General features: G+C 37.5%; 1 protein-coding gene across 1 annotated transcript in view; it reads right to left on the minus strand.

The window, feature by feature from the left end:
* LOC150106997 (adenylate cyclase type 3-like) overlaps positions 1-24,001 on the minus strand; it is a 398,311-nt gene that overhangs the window by 23,209 nt on the left and 351,101 nt on the right. The window contains exon 20 of the mRNA XM_090392870.1: positions 23,685-23,809. Within this exon, the coding sequence (XP_090248996.1) occupies positions 23,685-23,809 (125 nt within the window). The remainder of the gene's footprint in view (positions 1-23,684; positions 23,810-24,001) is intronic.

A 24,001-nucleotide genomic window follows, 5' to 3' on the forward strand; every position in this document is an offset into this window, starting at 1 on the left:
CTTAGAGAAATGATAGAGAGTATGGCAATGATGTAGAGGGAATGTAGCGATGATTGACAGGAATGATCCAAGTGGTAGCATGAATTGTGTAGCAAGAGATTTGAGATTGATGTTGAAGACAGTGCATCAGAAATGTGACAGAAGGGAAATAGTAAGTGTGTTGCCTCAGTATGATAATGTAGAGTGGAAGAGAAGAGCAGTGTAATGAATGATATAACAGGGAGAATGCATTGGAAGAAAGGTCTGGAGTATGTAGATGTATGGAGTACATTTCAAAATAGAAGAAAGGTGTATGCAAAAAATGAATTACATTGGAACACAGAAGTTACTAAAGAGTGCAGGCATTTGGAAAGTTTGGCAAGTTAATGTATTAGGGCAGAGAAACTAGCAAATGTGGAACATAGCAGGAATGACTTAATATACAGATAGTGGCTTGAGAAATGAGAGGGCATATACTTATTGCAAGGACAGAGAGAGAGAGAGAGAGAGTATGTGGGGAATAATAATAGATATATGAACACTGGCAACAGCACTAGTTTTTCTCTATACAAATCCTAAAGTTTTTCCAAATCCTTCTTAAAGAGCATTTGGAATAAAAGGAATAAGTTTGTGGCACTGATTGACTCAGTCTCTCCAAAAGATTGTCGGTATTAGTGAAACTTGGTTAACTGAGGAGGATGTTCTAACAGTGATAGAAATTGGAGGGTATAGCACATTTCAGCAGGATAAGGAAGATAAATGCAGTGATTATTATTATTATTATTATTATTGTTATTACCACCCCAAGACCTCATGGAGTCAAAAACTCATCTGGGAGGTTCTTTTGTCACACACAGCTCATCATACCATGTTTTAAACAAATTCAAACTCATTGCAGACACCACATTCTCAGGCAAGGCATTCCAATCATTCACAACTCTGCACGAAAAAAACCTGCCTCTCACCCCCCTACTCACACCCTCTTTATACAGTTTCTAGGGATGACCTCTGGTTCTCCCCTGATCTCCCACTATTCTCTGTAAAACTTCTCCAGCATTGATCCTATAACAACCCCTTACCAACTTCTAGGTCTCTATCATATCTTCCCTCTTCCTCCTGTCCACTAGACTCTGCAAATTACATCTTCTCAATCTTTCCTCATACTTGACATTTCAGAGGTCAGAAACTACCTTAGTCAGTCCTCTTTGGACCCTTTCCAACATCTCTTCATCCTTCTGAAAACCCGGTGACCAAATCTGGGCACAATAGTCCATGTGTCAACTAATCAAAGCCTTATACAACGGAACAAGAATCTCCCTACTTCTACACGTCAGTGTCCTCCGCATCATTCCCAGAAGCCTTTGTGTTGTCTTCACAATTTTGGCGATGTGTCCCATGAATTTTAGATCCTTATCCACTATCATCCCCAGATCTCTTATTTCCTCTACTTCCAACAATATATTCTCACCAAGCATAAATTCTGCATCCGATCTTTGTTTCCCAAATTTTAAAACCTTACATTTTGCTAAATTGAACTCACATCCCCATTTCCGTGCGCAATCACTCAATCTATTCAAGTCTTCCTGTAAGGCCGCAACATCTTCACCACACTTTATGGTTCGTCCCAACTTTGCATCATCTGCAAACAACTGAATATCTCTATCCAAATCTTTGCCAATACCATTAAAATACAAGTTAAACAGCAATGGACCTAAAACAGACCCGTGAGGCACTCCACTAGTGACTTTCCTTTTCCTGGATATCACTCCCCCATACACAACTTGTTGATACCTATCTGATAGCCAGTCGCCAATTCAATGCACCAATCTAATATCCAACCACATCTGCTCTAGTTTGACTGTCAACTTATCATGAGGTACTCTATCAAAAGCCTTTGCAAAATCCAAGTATATTACTGTGTATCATTTTCCTCTGTCCAAGGAAGCAGTCACTTTATTGTAATAAATAAGTAGATTATTAAAACATGACCTCCCTTTAGCAAATCCATGCTGTCCATCAAAGATAATACCATTGTTATCAACCCAACTCTGGATCCTAGTTCTCACAAGCTTCTCCACAACTTAACTGCAACACCTGACACACAGATAGGCCTATAGTTTGATGCTTGAGTTCGATCACCTCCTTTATGAAGTGGCACAATCTTGCCCTCCTTCCACTCCTTACGAACTTGACCGAGTGCAAGACTCATATTAAAAAAAATATGTCAAGGCAGATGTCAACTCCCTGGCACATTCTTTCAGAATACATGGTGATCTATTATCAAGTCCCACAGCCTTATTAACATCTAGTTTACTCAACTCCCCATACACCTCTTGCTCACCTACAGTCAGTCTCTCCTTCTGATCATCAACTGCTCTCAATCCCTCCATGAAGCCACATTCACAAGATTGAAAGATCTTTATGAACTGCTCATTAAATATCTCCACCACACATTCTGCTTCAGCTATCTTTATACCATTTTTTCCAATTAATGTCATCCTTCCATAATCATTCTTTCTTTTGCTGGTTACATATTGAAAGAACTCCCTAGGATTCTTTTTGGCTTCAAACTGCTGTTCATATCTCTCTTTAGCTACCCTCACCAACCAAGTCATCCTCCTTGCTTGGCCTTTGTAGACCTCATAGAATTGGTTATCTCCACTTCTCTTATGCTGCCTCCACAATGCCCTTTTTCTCTGTATCATATGCTTAATCTCTTTATTCATCCATCTCACGCCCACCTTATTTAATGTTCTCACCCTTGGAATACATTGAGACATTGCATCTACTAAACAGTTTTTGAAAATCCCCCAAGCTGCATTGATTTCTTTTCCACCTAACTTCTCATTCTACGCTACACCTGCAAGCTGTCTCCTGAGCTCTTTATACCCCCCCCCCTTGTAGTTCCACATATACCCTTTTATCACAGGGGTCCTTGCACGGCTCGCAACCACCCAGGTAATCACCTCATGGTCACTCTCAACAATTGGTGGATGATTTGACACCTCATTTACAATTACATCCTCTAATGAGATGACCAAATCCAAGTCCCTCACTCCTCGTGTGCCCTCTGTTACATATTGTCTGAGGTAGTTATTTCTCAAAAACTCAAGAAACTCATTTTCTTTACTTCCAGTTGCTATCTCATCATTCCAGTCTATATTACCATAATTAAAATCATCCATAATGATCACCCTTTTCTTATTTGTTTGGCTAATTTGACTATGCATTTCACTATCACCACCATCCACATTACCTGGTCTATAACAACATCCCACCAAGTATTTGATTCCATTCACCTCTATCTCACACCATACTGGCTCAAATCTACTTGCACTATATCCGTCTTGCATCTCTACTTTGTATGGACATAACTCTTTCTATATCATCAATAGCACTCCCCCTCCCTTTTTACCCCTTCTATCCTCACGAAACACATCATACCCTTCCATCTCTATTCTTGTCAGGATGTCGTCCTCTTCCAACCATGTCTCACTTATTCCGACAATCTTTGGGTGAACAGACACAAGTAGTGCAACCATTTCATCTGCCTTGTTTCTTATACTTCTAGCATTTGTATACAAACACAACAGCTCATTTCTGGATCTACAGCTAGTTCTACTGATACCACTCACTCGATGTGATCTCTCCATGCTTGACTGGGGCTATTTCCCTTTCTGCTTCTTCATTTTAGAAACTCTTTCAATTCCAACTGTTTCCTCTTGATCCCTGGTCATCCCATTCCTTTCCTTTCCTGTCTACACATGCTCTCACCTCCTCTTGGAGCATCCACCTTTCTCATGCTGTGTACCCCTGTCCACCCTAAGCCTCCCTGTTTCCCTTCTCCTCTTGCACACCCATTCTCTCATTTTCTATACTCATACCACTCACTTTCCCATTCATAACCACCTCTTCAATCTCTCCTGTCTTACTCTCCTGCTCTTCCACATCACTTCCCACTCGATCTGATTCATTCTCTCTATTCACTTCTCTATCTTCCAGCAGCAGTCTCTCTAAGCGACTCACACCATAAACACTCAAATGCAGTCCATCGCTCCCATACAGCTCACTTCACCCCTCATCATTCTACACATTAACAAACCATACTCCCGTCTCCTCACGCATTTCAGCCAGCATATGATTCATAATCCTTGCTCTCTGCCGAAGTTCATAATAGTGCTTCACTGTATAAACAACAGCAAGAGAGAAAAAATACATTTATTGAACTTAATGGTATTCTGCTGGTTTTCTACCTCATCTTCAAAGTAAAAATTGTAATTGTGATAAGCACACAGCACTGAACTTAACAATTGGGGAAAACAATTCAAATTGTAGCTGAAACAGAACTAATGTCCATACAATGGTACCCGGTACCATTTATGGGCCAGATAACCATAAAGTTAATTTGAAGAAGTCAGACTATCAGGTCCCACGACTATCTTCCGGATCTTTGGTAAATTAATGCAAACATACTTGTTGAGGTTGGAAGAGTGCTTCATAGCTGATGCACTCTTCCAACTTCAACAAATATGGTTGTTGTTGAACTTAAGTTTTTATAAGTCTGAGAGTCTATTTTTAGGATCTCAGACTTATAAAAACCTCTGTGTAATATTGTCTTCTTCCACCTAATCCTCTGTGAACTTTTATATAAAATAGAATAAAATAGTGCAAGCCCTCTCCACCATTACTGCAATCAACACACTGGATCACAGTAAAACTATTCTCATCCCATATAGTAAAGGTACATCACAAAAAATAGCCCAAATTCTCTGCAGATATGATCTCCTTGCCACTTTCAAATCTCTCATTCAGTTAGTTAGCTACCTTCATCCATTCTCCTAAGGATCAAATTCATTCTTTTGCAAATTCTGAAGTGTATATAGTTCCTGGTGCCTGCAGTTTAGCCTACTTTGGATGCATTGGTAAATCAGTAAACACCTGCCTTGAAGAGCACAAAAATTACATTCACGATCATCTGCATGACAAGTTGGGATTTGCAGACCCTCTGGATACTCCTTCACTTATGATTAGATGGAAGAAGACATCAATATTACATAGAGGGAGTTTAAAGGGCTGGATGACTACATTTAGAATCAGCATTAGATATGAAGCACTCTCCCAACCTCAATAAGTATGACTGTATTAATATGCTAAAAATCTGGTATCAGGTATCATTTTGATACTTGATAGCCTGACTTTCCAAATTTTGCTTATCTGGAAAATAGAGGGTGCCATGTAAGGATATTTGTTCTGTTTTTTACTATTTGAATTGTTTTTCACAATTATTTAGTTCAGTGTTGCGTACTTGTCACAGTTATAATTTGTGCTCAGAAGAGATGCTGGGCAGAAAACCAGCAAAATACAAGTAAGTTCAATAAATGCATTCCCCCTCCATCTCAGTGTGTTTACACCATGAACTGCTATTATGAATAACCAACAATACTTAAGCTTTTCCATGTGGTGATGGAGTATTACTCATAATAAGAGATGAGTTATGTCCTCTCAAGGTAGAATCAGAGCAGAAATAACATTCATGGCTTTGAAAGTATATTGTGCAAGGCAGAAATTTATAAGACAAGATATTTAGTAGGAAATTGTTATAGACCAAGAAATATAGATGGTGATGAGCAGAAAATTTTTAGACAAATTAGTTTTGTCAAGTGCAAAGCGAGGGATCATTATGGTAGACTTAAACTAATAAAATATAAAATGGACAAAGTAAGCAGTACACAGTGTTAAGGAAACTGAATATATGGACTTCATAAGGGACAACTGTTTTAGTGTGTGGTGGAGGGAACACGAAGATCAAGAGCTTGTTCATAGCATCAGAGAATCTGATTGTGACTGAAATAGTGGATGCATATAAGGAATAGTACAATAAATGTTGTAATATCTAGTCTTAACCTCCCATGATGAGTATTGTAACTTAATGGAAATCAGGAAATAATAATAATGTAAATGATATATCTGGGGGGGGGGGTTGATATGATAAGGTTTTAGCTTTCTGGTAAATTCTTTTGGCCAAGATGTAACTTTTCTTTTGAGATTTGGGAATCCCAATGTGTAATGTGATATGGTTGGAGTTTTTAAGAACTGTTCATTTTATGATAAGGTGATACATAGAACTGAATAAAGGAAATGGCGTACAATAGAATATACATTAAATTAAACTTTAATATATTTCCAATATTTTGGCAAAGTCACGTTGCCATCTTCAAAGGACTTACAATAAAGACACATGCATGCAAGCACTAAACACAGTAAATGAGGACGAAGCAGGAAGCTATTCTTTCTCCTAAAAGTCCTGATGGTGCCCCCGAGTGGGCTATTATTATTATTATTATTATTATTAATCAAGACCTCATGGAGTCAAAGACTCATCTAGGAGGTCCTTTTATCTCACACACATCTCATCATACCGGGTCTTAAACACATTCAAACTCCTTGCAGACACCACACTCTCAGGCAAGGCATTCCAATCATTCACAACTCTGCACGAAAAAAACCTGCCTCTCACTCCCCTACTCACACCCTCTTTATACAGTTTCCAGGTATGACCTCTGATTCTCCACTGATCTCCCACTATTCTCTGTAGAACTTCTCCACCATTGATCCTATAACAACCCCTTACCAACTTGTAGGTCTCTATCATATCTCCCCTCTTCCTTCTCTCCACTAGACTCTGCAAATTACATCTTTTCAATCTTTCCTCATACTCGACATTCCAGAGGTCAGAAACTACCTTAGTCAGTCGCCTTTGGACCCTTTCCAACATCTCTTCATCCTTCTGAAAACCAAGTGACCAAATCTGGGCACAATAGTCCATGTGTGGCCTAATCAAAGCCTTATACAATGGAACAAGAATCTCCCTACTTCTACACGTCAGTGTCCTCCTCATCATTCCCAGAAGTCTTTGTGTTGTCTTCACAATTTTGGCGATGTGTCCCCTAAATTTTAGATCCTTATCCACTATCACTCCCAGATCTCTTATTTCCTCTACTTCCAACAATATATTCTCACCAAGCATAAATTCTGCATCCCATCTTTGTTTTCCAAATTTTAAAACCTTACATTTTGCTAAATTGAACTCACATCCCTATTTGCTTGCCCAATCACTCAATTTATTCAAGTCTTCTTGCAAGGCCACAACATCTTCACTACTCTTTATGGTTCGTCCCAACTTTGCATCATCTGCAAACAACTGAATATCTCCATTCAAATCTTCGCCTATATCATTAATATACAAGTTAAATAGTAATGGCCCTAAAACAGATCCCTGAGGCACTCCACTAGTGACTTTCCTTATCCTGGATATTGCACCCCCATACACAACTTGTTGATACCTATCAGATAGCCAGTCTCCAATCCAATGCACTAATCTAATATACAACCCCATCTGCTCTAGTTTGACTGTCAACTTATCATGAGGTACTCTATCAAAAGCTTTTGCAAAATCCAAGTATATTACTGTGTATCCTTCTCCTCTGTCCAAGGAAGCAGTCACTTTATTGTAATAAGTAAGTAGATTACTAAAACACGACCTCCCTTTAGCAACTCCATGCTGTCCATCAAAGATTATACCATTGTTGTCAACCCAACTCTGGATCCTAGTTCTCACAAGCTTTTCCAACAACTTAACCACAACACCTGACACACAGATAGGCCTATAGTTTGATGCTTGAGTTCGATCACCTCCTTTATGAAGTGGCACAATCTTGCCCTCCTTCCACTCTTTAGGGACTTGACCAAGTGCAAGACTCGTATTAAAAAAATACGTCAAGGCAGGTGTCAACTCTCTGGCACATTCCTTCAGAATACGCGGTGATATATTATCAAGTCCCACAGCCTTATTTACATCTAGTTTACTCAACTCCCCAAACACCTCTTGCTGACTTACAGTCAGTCTCTCCTCCCCATCATCAACTGCTCTTAATCTCTCCATGAAGTCACATTCACAAGATTGAAAGATCTTTATGAACTGCTCATTAAGTATCTCCACCACACATTCTGCAACAGCTGTCTTTATACCATTTCCTCCAATCAATATCATCCTTCCATAATCATTCTTTCTTTTGCTGGCTACATATCGAAAGAACTCCCTAGGATTCTTTTTGGCTTCATTAGCTAACTGCTGTTCATACCTCTCTTTAGCTACTCTCACCAACCAAGTCACTCTCCTTGCCTGGTCTTTGTAGAACTCATGAAATTGGTTACTTCCACTTCTCTTATGCTGCCTCCACAATGCCCTTTTTCTCTGTATTGCATGCTTAATCTCTTTATTCATCCATCTCACACCTAACTTATTTAACCTTCTCACCCGTGGTATACATTTAGACATTGCATCCACTAAATATTTTTTGAAAATCCCCCAAGCTGCATTGATCTCTTTTCCAGCTAACTCCTCATTCCATGCTACACCTGCAAGCTGTCTCCTGAGCTCTTCATACCTAGTTCTTGTTGTATAGTGTCTTAACTATGCAGGTATTCTTGGCCGTTGGGCTGGAAGTCTCCTGATGTATGCCTCCAGAATTTGGGGCAGTCTCATGTAACCAAATTTGTTGAGGTTTGGCATATTTCTTAGGGCTGAGGCTGATTCCATGTATAGTGTTTCAAATTTAAACTTGCTACGGTGTACTATTGTGGCTTTCTTCCACCGTATTCTGTGGCGTGTATCCAGAGCATTGTCTGCAAGACCAGAATGGCTGTACTGGTGAAACTGGATGTAGTCCTTGTGTTCTAAAATTCTGATATTCGCTGTCCTGCCTGTTTGGTCAAAGTAGAACAACTTACAGCTGCAAGGGACCTGGTATACATCAGGTACGTCTAGAGGGGAGTGGTTGGGCTTTAGTGAAGCAGATAGGGGACGCCAATTTTTTATATGGTCTGTAACAAGAGGTCAAGTCATGTTTTTTTAGGATTTTTGTAATTTTTCAGAGGTGCCTCGGATGTAGGGAATGGTGATGGATTTAGAGTAATCCTTGTTGTGAGGGGGGGGGAGTGTTGTGGTTTACTGGTTTCAATATCTTTTGGATTTTTTTTTGGGGGGGAGGGTAGTCATTGGCTGAGAAAGTGTTGAGGATGTGATTTAGTTCATTGGTTAGGGCATTGTCATTCGAACAGATTAGTTTAGCCCTGTTGTATAGTGTCTTAACAACTCCATATTGTTGTGAGGGGGAGATGGGGGATTGTTGGTGAATGTATCTGCCTGTATGGGTGGGTTTTCTATAAACTGAGAAAACCAAGGTTCCATTAGGCTGGCAGGTGACTAGTGTGTCTAGGAAAGGGGGGGGGGGCTATTGTTTTCCTCTTTTTCCAGGGTGAACTTAATTCTGGGGTGTTGGTTGTTTAAGTGTTTTAAGGAGAGGAGCGTGTCAGAGCCATGTGGCCAAATAGCGAACACATCATCAACATAGTGAAGCCATATAGTTGGTTTTTGTGGGGCAGAGTTTAAGGCTTTCTCTTCAAAGGTCTCCATAAAAAAATTGGCCAGAGGTGGGGAGAGTGGTGAACCCATGGCTGTCCCCTCTATTTGTTTGTAGAATTTTCACTGCCAAACGAAATAGTATGAGTTCATTGTGAACCGAAATAGGGCTTTGATATCGGGAGGAAATTTAGCTTGGATTAGTTCAAAGGTTTCCTTGAATGGGACATTTGTGAATAAGGAGAAGACGTCAAAACTGACCATTATGTCAGTATGTTGGAGAGTGAGGTTTTCTATGCTGGCTTTGAAGTGGGCTGAGTTTTTTTGTGTGATGGTGTGTTGCCAGTATAGTGTGTGAGCGCTTTGGCCAAATGTTTAGCTAAATTGTATGTGGATGAATCAATGCCATCCACTGTGGGACGTAATGCCACATTTTCTTTATGTATTTTCGGGAGTCCATAAATACAGAGGGGTATAGAGTTATATGGTTTTAATTTGTTAGTAACTTCTACAGGCCAAGAAGTGACCTTCTTAAGGAGCCTGTGGAGTTTTCTAATTTGTGAGTTGGTGGGATTGTATTCAATGGAGAGGTAAGTAGCCCAATCTAATAACAGAGCATTAAGCTTACCTGTGTAGTCCATTTGGTTGAGTACTACGGTGGCATTTCCTTTATCCGCTTTGGTGATTATTATTTCTTTTTTTTTCTCATTTCATGCAGCACTTTATACTCCTTCTTGGATATGATGATTTTTGTTGGACTTGCTTTGGAGAGAACACAAGCTACATCCAGTCTGATATTGTTGGCGATGTAGTTTGGAAGGTGGCAGATACCATGTTCAATTTGGATCATAATATCCTCGTCCGGTATTTTCCTGGGAGCAATGGCGAAGTTGTGGCCATGTGAAAGCACATTGAGTGCTTCAGGCTTCAGAGTAACTGAGGAAAGGCTGACTACCGTGTTGGTTAGATGTTTTGGTTTGGAGGTGGGTTCTTTTTCAATTTCTCAAATTTTTTGATATGTCGACCCCGTATTTTCTTGAATTCTTACAACCAATATCTAAGCCTTTCTACGAGAAAGGAAATGGCTACACTGTGGTATTGCTGGACTTTGCAATACGGAAATGGATATGAGGTCAGTGGCATGGATGAGGATGGCTGATAGACAGACATCAGAAGGTGGTGAATGGTGGAGTAAAATCAAGGGGAATGGAGTGTCCCTAAGCTCTGTACTAGGACCACTACTATTTCATTTGTACATTAATGATATAGTGAAAGATTTGAGGGGGGGGGATATTCAGTTGTTTGCTGATGACACAAAACTGGGAAGTGAAATCAGTGCCTTTGACCTAGCTTTTCAATGAAAGTCTGGCTGCAGGAAAGGTGCCCATGAAATGGAAGGAAGGTAAGATAGTGCCATTGCATGCGGAGAGCAAGGATTATGAATGATATGCTGGCTAAAATGTGCGAGGAGATGGGAGTACAGTTTTTTATTGTGTGGAATGAGCTTGAGGACGAAGTGAGCTCTATGTCAACGCTAAGACCGACAGTCTGGCTTAGATACGTTGACGACGTGTTCGCGATCTGGCTGCATGGGTGACAAACGCTAAACACATTCCTTAGCCACCTGAACAAACAACACGAATGCATACAATTTACCATTGAAATTGAAAACCAAAATTAGCTCCCGTTCCTAGACACACTAGTCACACATCTTCCTTAAGGCAGTCTATCCTTCACCGTCTACCGAAAACCGACACACACTGGCCAATACATACATGCTAATTCATACCACCACCCATCACAAAAATATGGAGTCATTAACACCCTTAAAAACAGAGCTACAACAATTTGCTCTAACCAGCAAGCCCTGAAACAAGAACTAAAAATCATCAGCGACACATTCATAAATAATGGCTATAACAAAAATACTATTAATAAAATACTCCATAAAACAACAACAAAAAGAATCTAGATTACAGTAAAACCATAGCCATCCCATACATTAAGGGTTATCAGAAAAAATCAACAGAATCCTACAACATTATAACCTCAATGCTACCTTTAAACCACCCACTAAACTTAAAACCATATTCAACTCCTCTAAGGATCCTCTCCTCCCATTAGCACATCCTGGAGTCTATTGCATCTGCTGCACCTGTAACTAACTGTAGATTGGGGAAACAGGACGGACAATCCCTATACGCAAGAAAGACACATTAAATATAACCATTATGATGAAGCAGGCCTATCAGACTACACACTCACACCTTACACCAAATCAACTGGAAAAGCACCTGCTCTTTACACCGCACAAAAACCTGGTATGAAAGGAAATTTAAGGAAGCCTGCGAAATCCTGATAAATCACCCAAATATCAACAACAAAGATGGCATGAAAATTCCAAGGATCTGGATGGCACACATTCAGCCTACCTAATATATAAGATCCAGCATAAGTCAGGATTCTAGCCAATCTTCAGCTAGTATTAGAAACCATTCCATACCAACTGGCTGGAATGTACATGATGTTAATATACGTATATAGACAGATACTTGTTGTTGTGCCCAATGTATTTCTACAACCAACAGATAACACCAATAATAGGATTGTAGCGTTGATGTATAATTTTTTTTTTCACCAGAGGTCAGGCCAACAATTGTTGTAGCGGTTGGTCAGTGTCTTTAACAAACCAGCTTAATTGTAGTGTAGCTTGTTTTCTGTGTATAGTTGTATGCTCCAGAAGATGACCTAGAAATAAAGGTCGAAAGGTCGAATGTAGATTTTAGTTATATTAAACGAAAGTTTTAAATCAAACACAGTAGTTGTCTCCATAATTTTCAAAAATGCATAAATGAGGTGTCAAATCCACCAATTGGTGAGAGTGACCATGAGGTGATTACCTGGGTGGTTGTGAGCAGTGCGACGCCCCTGTGAGAAAAGGGTATATGTGGAACTACAAGGGAGGTGATTATGAAGAGTTGAGGAGACAGCTTGCGGTTGTAGCGTGGAATGAGGAGTTAGCTGGAAAAGAGATCAATGCAGCTTGGGGGATTTTCAAAAACTATCTAGTAGATGCAATGTCTAAATGTATTCCAAGGGTGACTAGGTTAAATAAGGTAGGTGCGAGATGGATAAATAAAGAGATTAAGCATGCGATACAGAGAAAATGGGCATTGTGGTGGCAGCATAAGAGAAGTGGAAATAACCAATTTCTTGAGGTCTACAAAGACCAGGCAAGGAGGGTGACTTGGTTGGTGAGAGTAGCTAAAGAGAGGTATGAACAGCAGCTATCTAATCAAGCCAAAAAGAATTCCAGGGAGTTCTTTCAATATGTAGCCAGAAAGAAAGAATGATTATGGAAGGATGACATTGATTGGAGAAAATGGTATAAAGACAGCTGTTGCAGAATGTGTGGTTTAGATACTTAATGAGCCATAAAAATCTTTCAATCTTGTGAATGTGACTTCATGGAAATATTGAGAGCAGTTGATGATGGAGAGGAGAGACTGACTGTATGTGAGCAAGAGGTATATGGGGAGTTGAGTAAACTAGATGTAAATTAGGCTGTGGGACTTGATAATATATCGGTACATATTCTGAAGGAATGTACCAGGGAGTTGACACCTGTCTTGACATATTTTTTAATATGAGTCTTGCACTCGGTCAAGTTCGTAAGGAGTGGAAGGAGGGCAAGATTGTGCCACTTCATAAAGGAGGTGATCGAACTCAAGCATCAAACTATAGGCCTATCTGTGTGTGTGGTTAAGTTGTTGGAGTAGCTTGTGAGAACCAGGATCCAGAGTTGGGTTGACAACAATATTTAATGGACAGCATGGATTTGTTAAAGGGAGGTCATGTTTTAGTAATCTACTTACTTATTACAATAAAGTGATTGCTTCCTTGGACAGAGGAAAAGGATACACAGTAATATACTTCGATTTTGCAAAAGCTTTTGATAGAGTACCTCATGATAAGTTGACAGTCAAACTAGAGCAGATGTGGTTGGATATTAGATTGGTGCATTGGATTGGCGACTGGCTATCAGATAGATATCAACAAGTTGTGTATGGGGGAGCGATATCCGGGAAAAGGAAAGTCACTAGAGGAGTGTCTCAGGGGTCTGTTTTAGGTCCATTGCTGTGTAACTTGTATTTTAATCATATTGGCAAAGATTTGGATGGAGATATTCAGCTGTTTGCAGATGATGCAAAGTTGGGACGAACCATAAAGTGTAGTCAAGATGTTGTGGCCTTACAGGACGACTTGAATAGATTGAGTGATTGGGCACAGAAATGGGGATGTGAGTTCAATTTTGCAAAATGTAAGGTTTTAAAATTTGGAAAACAAAGATCGGATGCAGAATTTATGCTTGGTGAGAATATATTGTTGGAGGTAGAGGAAATAAGAGATCTGGGGATGGTAGTGTATAAGGATCTAAAATTAGGGGACACATCGCCAAAATTGTGAAGACAACACAAAGGCTTCTGGGAATGATGCAGAGGACACTGCCGTGTAGAAGTAGGGAGATGTTTGTTCCATTGTATAAGGCTTTGATTAGGCCACACATGGACTATTGTGCCCAGATTTGGTCACTGGGTTTTAAAAAAGATGAAGAGATGTTAGAAAGGTTCCAAAGGCAATTGACTAAGGTAGTTTCTGACCTTTGGAATGTCGAGTATGAGGAAAGATTGAGAAGATGTAATTTGCAGAGTCTGGTGGACAGGAGATAGAGGGGAGATATGATAGAGACCTACAAGTTGGTAAAGGGTTGTTATAGGATCAATGGTGGAGAAGTTCTACAGAGAATAATGGGATATCAGGGGAGAACCAGAGCTTATCCCTGGAAACTGTATAAAGAGGGTATGAGTAGGGGAGTGAAAGGCAGGTGCTTTTTGTGCAGAGTTGTAAATGATTGGAATGCCTTGCCTGAGAGTGTGGTGTCTGCAAGGAGTTTGAGTCTGCTTACGGCACAATATGGTGAGATGTGTGTGTATATGATAAAAGGACCTCCCAGATGAATCTTTGACTCCATGAGGTCTTGGGGTAATAATAATAATAATAATATTATTACCCCAAGTATAATAGTAATATATACAATTATACAATAATAATAATTATTATTATTGTACTATACAATAATATAGTACAATAATAATAATAAAGGTGGTAGCAGACTGGAATGTCTAATTATAGGCCAGTTTGCATGTCATCAGTAGTTGTTAAGTTCTTGGAGAAAGTATTGAAGGACCGTATACAGCATTGGGCAGATGAGGGTGGTATTATCCGTGAGAGTTAACATGGATTTGTGAAGGGACACTCTTGTTTTAGCAATATGCTAGCCTTTTATAATAAAGTTACAAGAGCATTAGATGAGAGAAAGGTATATACTGCCATTTTCTTAGACTTAGCGAAAGCATTTGACAGGGTGCCACATGATTAGCTGATATCTAAGTTGCTGAACATGGGTCTTGATGTTAGATTGGTCAACTGAATTCAGGATTGGCTGTCCAATAATTATCAGAGAGTTGTGTATGGTGGAGCAGTTTCAAGGAAGCAGAGGGTTATAAGTGGGGTCCCACAGGGCTCAGTACTAGGACCTATATTGTTTAACCTTTATATCAATGACATTGCCAGTGGATTGCAAGGGGATATTCAGTTATTTGTGGATGATGTGAAGTGGGGGAGGATTATTAGTAATAGTGCAGAAGTGGTAGCCCTGCAAGAGGATTTGAATAAGCTAGATAGATGGGCAAATGAATGGGGATTTCAGTTTAATGCAGCAAAATGTAAGGTCTTGAGGTTTGGGAAACATCATTGGGATGCTGCATACTCTATGGGAGGAGTTATACTGGAGGAAGTAGGGGAGACAAGAGATCTGGTGTTGATGATTGATAGAAACCTGAAGTTTACGGGACATATTGCAAAGGTGGTGAAGGTAACACAGAGGATTGCTGCAATTAAGAGAAGGACACTGACCTGCAGAGATAAGAGGGTTATCATTCCATTGTATAAGTCTCTGATCAGACCACACTTGGACTATTGTTCTTAGATTTGGTCCCCAGGATTTGAAGGGGATAAATTAACTGTGGAAAGGATACAAAGACGGATGACAAAGATGTTTTCAGGACTGTACAAGGATAGTTATGAGGATTGACTGAGGGAATGTGGACTGCAGAGTTTGGTGGATAGAAGGAGAGGTGATATGATTGAGACTTTTAAACTGTTGAGAGGTGGTTACAGGGTTGACACTGGGGAGTTCTTTCGCTTGGTTGAACAGCGGGAGGGAGTGATGACAAGAGACCATCCCTGGAAGTTATGAAAGGAAACTGTGAGCAAGAGGGTGAGGAGTGGTTTCTTTGCATGGAGGGTGGTTGAACCGTGGAATGCATTGCCTGATGGAGTGGTGAGAGCGAGAACGGTCAATGAGTTTAAGGAGTGGGAATGTGGACTGTCTATCATAAGGGGTACCTCCCCTCAATGAGTCTTGATAGACTTTATGTTCTTAGGAAGGACCTCCCACAATGAGTCTTTTGACTCCATGGAGGCCTGAATAATAATAATAATAATAATAAATTAAACAGATACATTCAGCTACACAGTAATGATCGGCAATATTATTATTATTATTATTTGTCACCTCCAGGGAGTCCAAAGACTCATTGAGGGAGGTCATCTACTCTACAACTCTGCTTCCACCACTCACAATCCAACAACTGATTGCAACTACACCAATGCCATCTACCGCCGACCAGCAGGGCTGGCCTTCTCTATAAAAGATCCCGGGTGAAAGAAACCTTTTGGGGCCCCTAAAATATTTTTCAAAGGTAAAAATTAAAGGATTCGAAATAAGCGTATTGTAAAACCTCTTACCTGCAAATGATTTTGGCACAGGAAAACAAAAAAAAAAACACATTCGAAATATAACAGGTTGGCATAACGTTTACTGAACACAACAAAAGTATTAAATAATTAAAATAAATAAATATTTAACACAAACAAAAGTAACCTGGCTCACCAACTAGCGCACAAAAACTATTTACAATTAATTATTGTTTAAAGTAATAAAAAAATTAATTTAAGCACATAAAAAAATAAATAGGTTTACTATTTAGGGGCTTAGTTTTACGAAGACGTATATTGCTTAATATGTATTTATTTAAATATGCGATTTTTTCTGCTATGTCATTAATCATTTCCGAAAAATTGCAATTTTTGGCAATTTTCTTTTCGATGCTGAATATAGCAAGTGCATTTAAGCATTCTTCGCACATACTTCACTGAAGATAATTCTTTACAAATTTTAATTTGCTAAAAGAACGCTCTACACTTGCTCTAGTAACTGGTAACGTAAAGAAAATTTTCAATACAGTTAGCACATTTGGAAAGAGTTCATTATAACTATTATTTAATATATATTGCAATATGTCTTGCACGTTATTTACATTTTTTTGGTCCAAGATCAATTCTCGTAACAAATCAATTTCCTGGATTAAGTCTTAATTTACATTTTTACTATATTTTACAAAATTCCTTGAACGGTTTTCTAGTTCATTTTTTTCTAATGTTTTTATATCAGTGATTAATTTAAAATAACATTGGGTATATTTTTAAATCTCTCATCTATTTGTACAATAACAGTATCAATCACAATGTTGAAAAAGTGACATCTAAATTCCTCTACCAGGTTAAGTAAAACTTCATCTTCTGCTAGTTCGGAAAATAATCTTTTCCTTTTTCGAATTCTTTTTTCAGAGAAGTCTTCGGAAATATTCAAGTGTTGTGCTATCATTTTTGTGTCGTCTAAAAATTTGTTAAATTTTGATCTTAAATTTTGGATTTCATTTTTAAATTTATTCACTAAATTAAAAGCTGAGTCAAGAACAATTGTTTTTGCTTGAAATAGTTTGTTGATACTATTAATTTTTGACAATATTGTAAACCACACCGATAAAGCTTAAAATAAATGGCATTTCTTGTAATGAATCTAGTAGACTTTTAGCTTTGGATATTGCTGTGTTATCGTTAATTGCACCAATAAATTCTTCTAAGGCATTATAAGTTTGTTCAAACTGTGTATACACTGCCTTGACTGCATCTATTTTGGCTTCCCATCGAGTATCACATAATGGTTTAAGCGTAATATTTAAATGCTTTTGTATAATTTCCCACCTTTTTGTAGATGCAGAAAATACGCAGTATAAACTTGCAATATTCCGAAAAATTTTTTACAATATACACTACTGGAAGCAGCATCACAAATTATCAAATTAAAAGAATGTGATAAGCAAGGTACATAAATTGCATGAGGGTTTAAACTAATTATTCTAGATTGTACGCCTTTATATGTTCCCTTCATATTGTTACCATTATCGTATGTTTGCCCTCTACAATTCATAATATCTAAATCAAGCTCACCTCTTCTTTTTAAAAGCGAATTTGCTAGTCTTTCACCAGTCACTTCAATAAATCCTATAAATGACTCATTTATAATTAATTTTTTGTCTACAAAATTTACATATCTAATCATTATTGAAGTTTGTTCCTTGTGAGAAATATCAGGAGTACAATCCATTTGGATACTGTAATATATGGCTGCTTTTATATCATCTTTAATTTTATTAAGGACTTCATTACCTAATGCAGCAATAATTTCCTCTTGAAATCTATGCACTAAATGATGCACAATTCTTTTTTTCGTATTTTTAATTCTGTTTACATGATCCATTAGCACAGGATCATATTTACTTAATAATTCTATTAAACTTAAAAAATTTCCATTATTCGGCGTTCCTATTGTTTCATGGGATCCTCGAAATGACAGATTATTACTTGCTAAAAATAGAATTACATCTACAATTCTTTGGAATAGCAATTTTAGATGTTGCGTTTCTTTATTTATATTAATTTGATTTATTCTGTCAACAGTCGAATATAAATTAAGCCTTTTTAATAATTCTTGCCAAGCAATAAAAGAATTAAAGTGACCAACAGAAAGCTCATGATCTCAAATTACAGATGACAGTTTTATAAATCGTGTTGATTGATCTTTTCCTCTTCTTTTGGAAAATAATACACAACAAAAACAAAATACTGGGTCTTGAGCTTTTGAGTAAACTAACCAGCTGCAAAGCTGAGTTTCACCATTTGACTTTTTTTTTTAAATAGTACGATGTAGAAAATGCTCTACCTTCAACATTCTTAACGAATGCGTCTTGATGATGTTGTTGAGGTCTGGTTTTAACATAAAATAATCTAAATTTATCAGTTATAATATTTGACCACAAACCTGGATCATTTATATTCACTTGATCACCATCATTATTATTGTTTTCATCGTTATTTGCTGTATCCAAAACGTTTGTATAATCAGACGCGTCTTTTTCGACGAATACTACAGTTTCTACATTTTCGTTGAAAAGTTGTGTAGCTTGTTTGGAGTTTACTTCTTCAGTTGAAGTTTGAATCGCAACTGCTGAAGTCATAGCAATTTCATTGTCAGATTTATTTTGTAACCATGAAAACAAATCTACTTGTGACTTTTTGAGATTTTGCTTTTCTTCTTTTTTCTTTTCTGCTGATTTCCTTTTTTGACACCCAGAGGATACTTTCTTGGCATGGACATTATGGGTTAGGCTTTGCCTGTCGATAAGTAAATAATATTAAATATTTTTATCCCATGAATTAACAAAAAGTTAAATATGTACATACTTTTTACAATATTACAAAATTTTAGAAACACTCAAGGAATGTGTTTATTTTTATAATTTGTTTACTTCAGTACATCAGTTTCACCCGTATCTATCACTATTAACTGAGTTCAAATTAACGTAGTTGAGATCTAATCACGTGCAGACAACACTTCATAATCCTGAATATTGATAATACATTTCACATAGCTTTAAAAATAACTTACCTCGCGTATGACTTGCACCCCTGATTTTACTTTGTGAAAAAAAGAAATTGAAAAGTTTCGCCTAACCTCGCACAGAAAAAAAAGATTAATCACGTTCACCTCTTGGCAATAGTGACTCGCTTCCCGTGGCAAACCACGTGCCCTCCATACTAGCCAATACGTCTGCAGACGCAAGTGAAAGCAGGTCGTTTTATTGTATTACTGAATAAGGTACAATCATTTGCAGTCTGTGTATTATATTTCTCAACAAATAGTGCAATTATAGACAGCTAGGATAAAAATGGCACTAACTAATGAATCACATGTCCCTTTCCTCAAAGACTATGCTATTTAGCCATAAGCAAAACCATATGCTGCACTGGCAAACACTAAAAACTAGATGTGTGGGAGTCTGTACCCCCAGCTCAAATGCAGAGCAACAATAAAAATCAACAGAAAGTGTTAAAATTCGTAAACATGTTAAAGCTACGAAATATATAATGAATATTGTTATGGCACTTTCAGATATTGAATTTGGCTTTAGAGAATTAGCATTTCAATTCAAAAATTGTCTGCTGACTTTTATCTTTGACTTGCGCGATCTTTTGTTAATACCGCACATATCTTTACTGGCCTAGTACCATGAATGTCTGTTCATTAGTCATTCGTGAGTTTATTAAGTATCTCAAGTCTTGTAAATTACTGCTAATTTTTACTTGAAATAATGGGAAAGCAGATGGTGCTATCTTGGTACGATGTACACAAGGAAACTGCTCTCTAGGCAGGAAATAGCAATTGTAATATATGCTATGCTGGGATTTTACGAAAAAAACTGAAAACTTTAGTTTCCGAAAATCAATGTAAAGGAAGTTTGCTTTTATATCTAATAAGTTAAACATATTAATTGACAATAAATACTTCCAATCCATATTTTAATGACTTACGATTTAATAAACTCCAAATACAAATACACTTTAGAAAACAGATACGTTCTTTACGAAACATGAAAAGATATATTAAATGATGGTAAAGGAACTATGCCACTTCTGGATGCCTGACGAATAATGTTACAAATGAACTGGACAAAACTTGTACATCAGTATATCGCGGAAATATATTGATGGCTTGGAAATTGGATGTTTGTTTCTAATTTTTTTATTACTTATTATTATGAAACAGTTGGTAGAGTTTAATTAATTATTGCATTTTTATTTAGTGTAGCTGTACTTAATAAAATTGTATTATATTAAGTTAAAATATGTGTCAGTGAAGATGTTTGTAATGTATTTTTTTATTTCATTATTTTTTAAGATGAGCCCTGGGTTGCGTGCCAGAAAAAAGTCATTGGCGTGCCACTTTTAGCAGGCATGTTAAGGGTTGTCCACCCCTGCTCTAGACTAACCATATATAAAGAATATAATAAATATTTTTTCAACAGTTTCGATAACGAGCCAAATGTGTAACAGATTAGAAAAAACTAATGATGAATCAGGCATTTTAGCATTTTAGAGTAAAAACGAAATCATGTTTGTTAATTTTTATACACTGCATAAATGCATCAAAAGGGTTAAGCAAAAACCCTAATATAATAGAGAAACACAGAGATATTGTTATTACCCGGGGGGGGGGGCTAAAATCCTGTCGATGAAATTTCATTAGTTATAAGCAAAATTAGAAGAAGAAAAAAATAAAAAATACGTTTCTGTAAATGTGTACCAACTGTGCCCACTCGATCGCGGGGCCCAGCTGCATTGCACCCACCGCATCCGCGAGATGGCCGGCCCTGCCGCCGACCACCACCACCACCACTAGTATTTCCACAGGCAATCACAAACATCCATGCTCATGGTGGGATTCAAACCCTCAGCCTCTTGACTGGAGAGCGGACACACTAACCACTTGGCCAACCAGGCTGGCAATCATGAATATCACGAATATTTATTAAAAATAAAGACTTATCTGAACAACATGTGCAATGCATGTGCTTCAAAGAACAATATTAGCAACCGCTCTCTCTCTCTCTTATTTATTGTTCCTTATTCCTTAATAATTATATAAATTCCATTTCCATGTTGCCATACATTCTTTCTTTCCTCCAATGTATGATGCCCATATAGTTGAAAGCCCCGTAATTGCATATAGCAGCAACCAACAATATATTTTGTGCTGGTGATCTCTATCTCATATAAGATAATCTCAAATAAACCATGTCATTAGCTCTAAAACGTTTTTTAACTTATGTTGGTTGCAGATATTTGGCTATTATCAGTAATACTCTTCCTCTCATCCTACTTTCCCTATGTCATCCCTGAATAAAATACAATATGACTTTAATTCCTTGAACTACATTGCTTGGAAAGAAGTCAACAGACACCATATTGTGAGGAACAAATAGCCATGGCACCCACCTTAATAAGATGTAGGACTTTCTTTCACTCAATGACTGCAGCAATCCTATGGGGCATACTTTTCCACAAGCATACGAAAAAATCACATACAAAAAATCAGGACCTCAATTCTTCATCACTGATTAAAATGACCCCTCCATAATCATTCTTCCTCTTACTTGCTAAATAGCAAAAAATTCTTTAGGAATTCCTTTGGCCTACTTAGGTAATTTTCTGATTTAGTCCTACTCACCATGCTAGTCACCCTTCTTGCATGTGCTTTGTATTGCTCATAAACATTCTGGGCCCTAAAATCCTAAAACCCTAAAATTTCTTTCTTTTTATTTATTTATTTATTTTGCAGCTGCTACTTTATGGTGCTACTCATCCATTGAATTTCCACTTGATTTATCTTCCTGGGTCTGGGATGCTTACTAATATCACTTTCCTGGAACAATTCTTGACCATTTACCATGCACTGTTGACATTCTTCCCTTATACCTTCTTATGCCATGGCACATCTCCAATGTGCCTCCTAACTTTGTCTAGATTGCCTGCTTTATAGTTTCTCATATATACCTCGGTTATGAATATATCTTCTGATACTATTATCAGATCCAACACTCTCATTTTTAAATTCTTTTGAGATGAGATCCTAGGTCTTTTGCAGTCGAAAGGTGCATGTCCTATTGTACTTCCAACTGTGCTATAGAGATGTTGATTCTAAATATTTTATTAAATTGGAGTGGATAAAATTTTATTAAATTTCATTCAATCTGAGCAAAGTTTATTTTTGCTTTCTATAATTTCAAAATGCTTCGCTCTTACCTGCAGATCATCTGATTAAAATGAAATTTGTGCTGGCTTGCAAATTAATGTAAGGATTCCCAATACTAATTTCAATAATTTCAAAGTTTAATCCAAGATGCGAAAGCTGTAAAATAACATATATTAAGTAGGGATAAGACGAACCTGTAATATGTTTGCAAACAAGAGAAGTGAATGATAGATACTTACACAATATTGTGAATTGTATTTAAAAATCAACAAATACAGAACAAAATCCTGAACTCACTGTTTTGCTGCTTGATGATAAGAACTTTACTGACTGTACTTTCAAAAGTATAAAATCAAACACAGCTAACAGAAGGCTTGTTTAGAGATAAAATTATTAATATGCTATTTATCTTTCTTCTTAATGATAGCAGTGACTTTCCACCAACTTATGATAAAAGGCAGGTGCCTATCAGAGCGTCAGATTTATAATCAAAGAGGAAATTGCACTCTTCTAAACATTTCAGTTTATCTTCTAAACAGGCGAAACAAAAATATTTTACAGGGCTGTATGGCTGTATGCCTGATTAAAGAAATTTTATATCATTATTCTTCAAGCTAGCTGTCCACAAGTCTTGCTTATACTGCTGGCACAACAATTAGTTTTCACAGAACTAGAATAGCCTAGGCAGCAGGGAAACAGAAAATGTTAAGAGGGTTAGTTATTTTTGATTTTTATGGTGCAAAGTCATCAAAGGTAATACTGCACCAGGATGCAGGTTACAGCAATACATATGGTAAACAGTTAGTAGGACAATCACAAACATCCATGCCCCTGGTGGATTTGAACCCACAGCCTCTTGGCGAGTGGATAAACTAACCACTTGGCCAACCAGGCCAGATGTTAGAAGAGACCATGGCTGGTGGGATGACAGACATTATGATTAATGGTGCTAGCCATCACACTATCTCCAAACTTCATTGTTCAAGCTCACAATGTGGTCATTTCCTAATTCCAAAACAAATGGTTTACTTCTATCACTTTTTAAATAATCCGGTTATGATTGACCATGCAATGCACAACCTAAAATGAATCTGCATTAAGGTGTTTATGTGTATTGGGTAACTAATAACACAACTGTGATATCAGGAAAGTTGCTAATGTATGTTCAGATACAACTCGCATGCAGAACAAAAACTCATAAACAACAGACCACATCATTATACTTGCCTGAATGCAACCAGCCTTTCCAGTGCTCTCCATTCTGCTTGCTACATTTACAGTATTACCCCACATATCGTAGTGAGGTTTACGAGCTCCAATAACTCCAGCAGTAATAGGACCCTGATTAATACCTATGAACATGGAGAAATTAATGGTAAATTCATTACAGTAAATCTTATTTACACACATTAAAATATAATTTAAATATAGAATAATCTATTTGTAAATGTAATGAGTTTTTAATGGTACTTGTGACTTGTGACATTGTTAATTATTATTAGAAAGACGTATTCACAAGTATAAAGACCACACTTGGACTATTG

Source organism: Typopeltis vanoorti, chromosome 5 (genome assembly GCF_054136105.1).
Source record: "Typopeltis vanoorti isolate ZY-2024b chromosome 5, IOZ_Tvanoo_1.0, whole genome shotgun sequence".
NCBI lineage: Eukaryota > Metazoa > Arthropoda > Arachnida > Uropygi > Thelyphonidae > Typopeltis > Typopeltis vanoorti.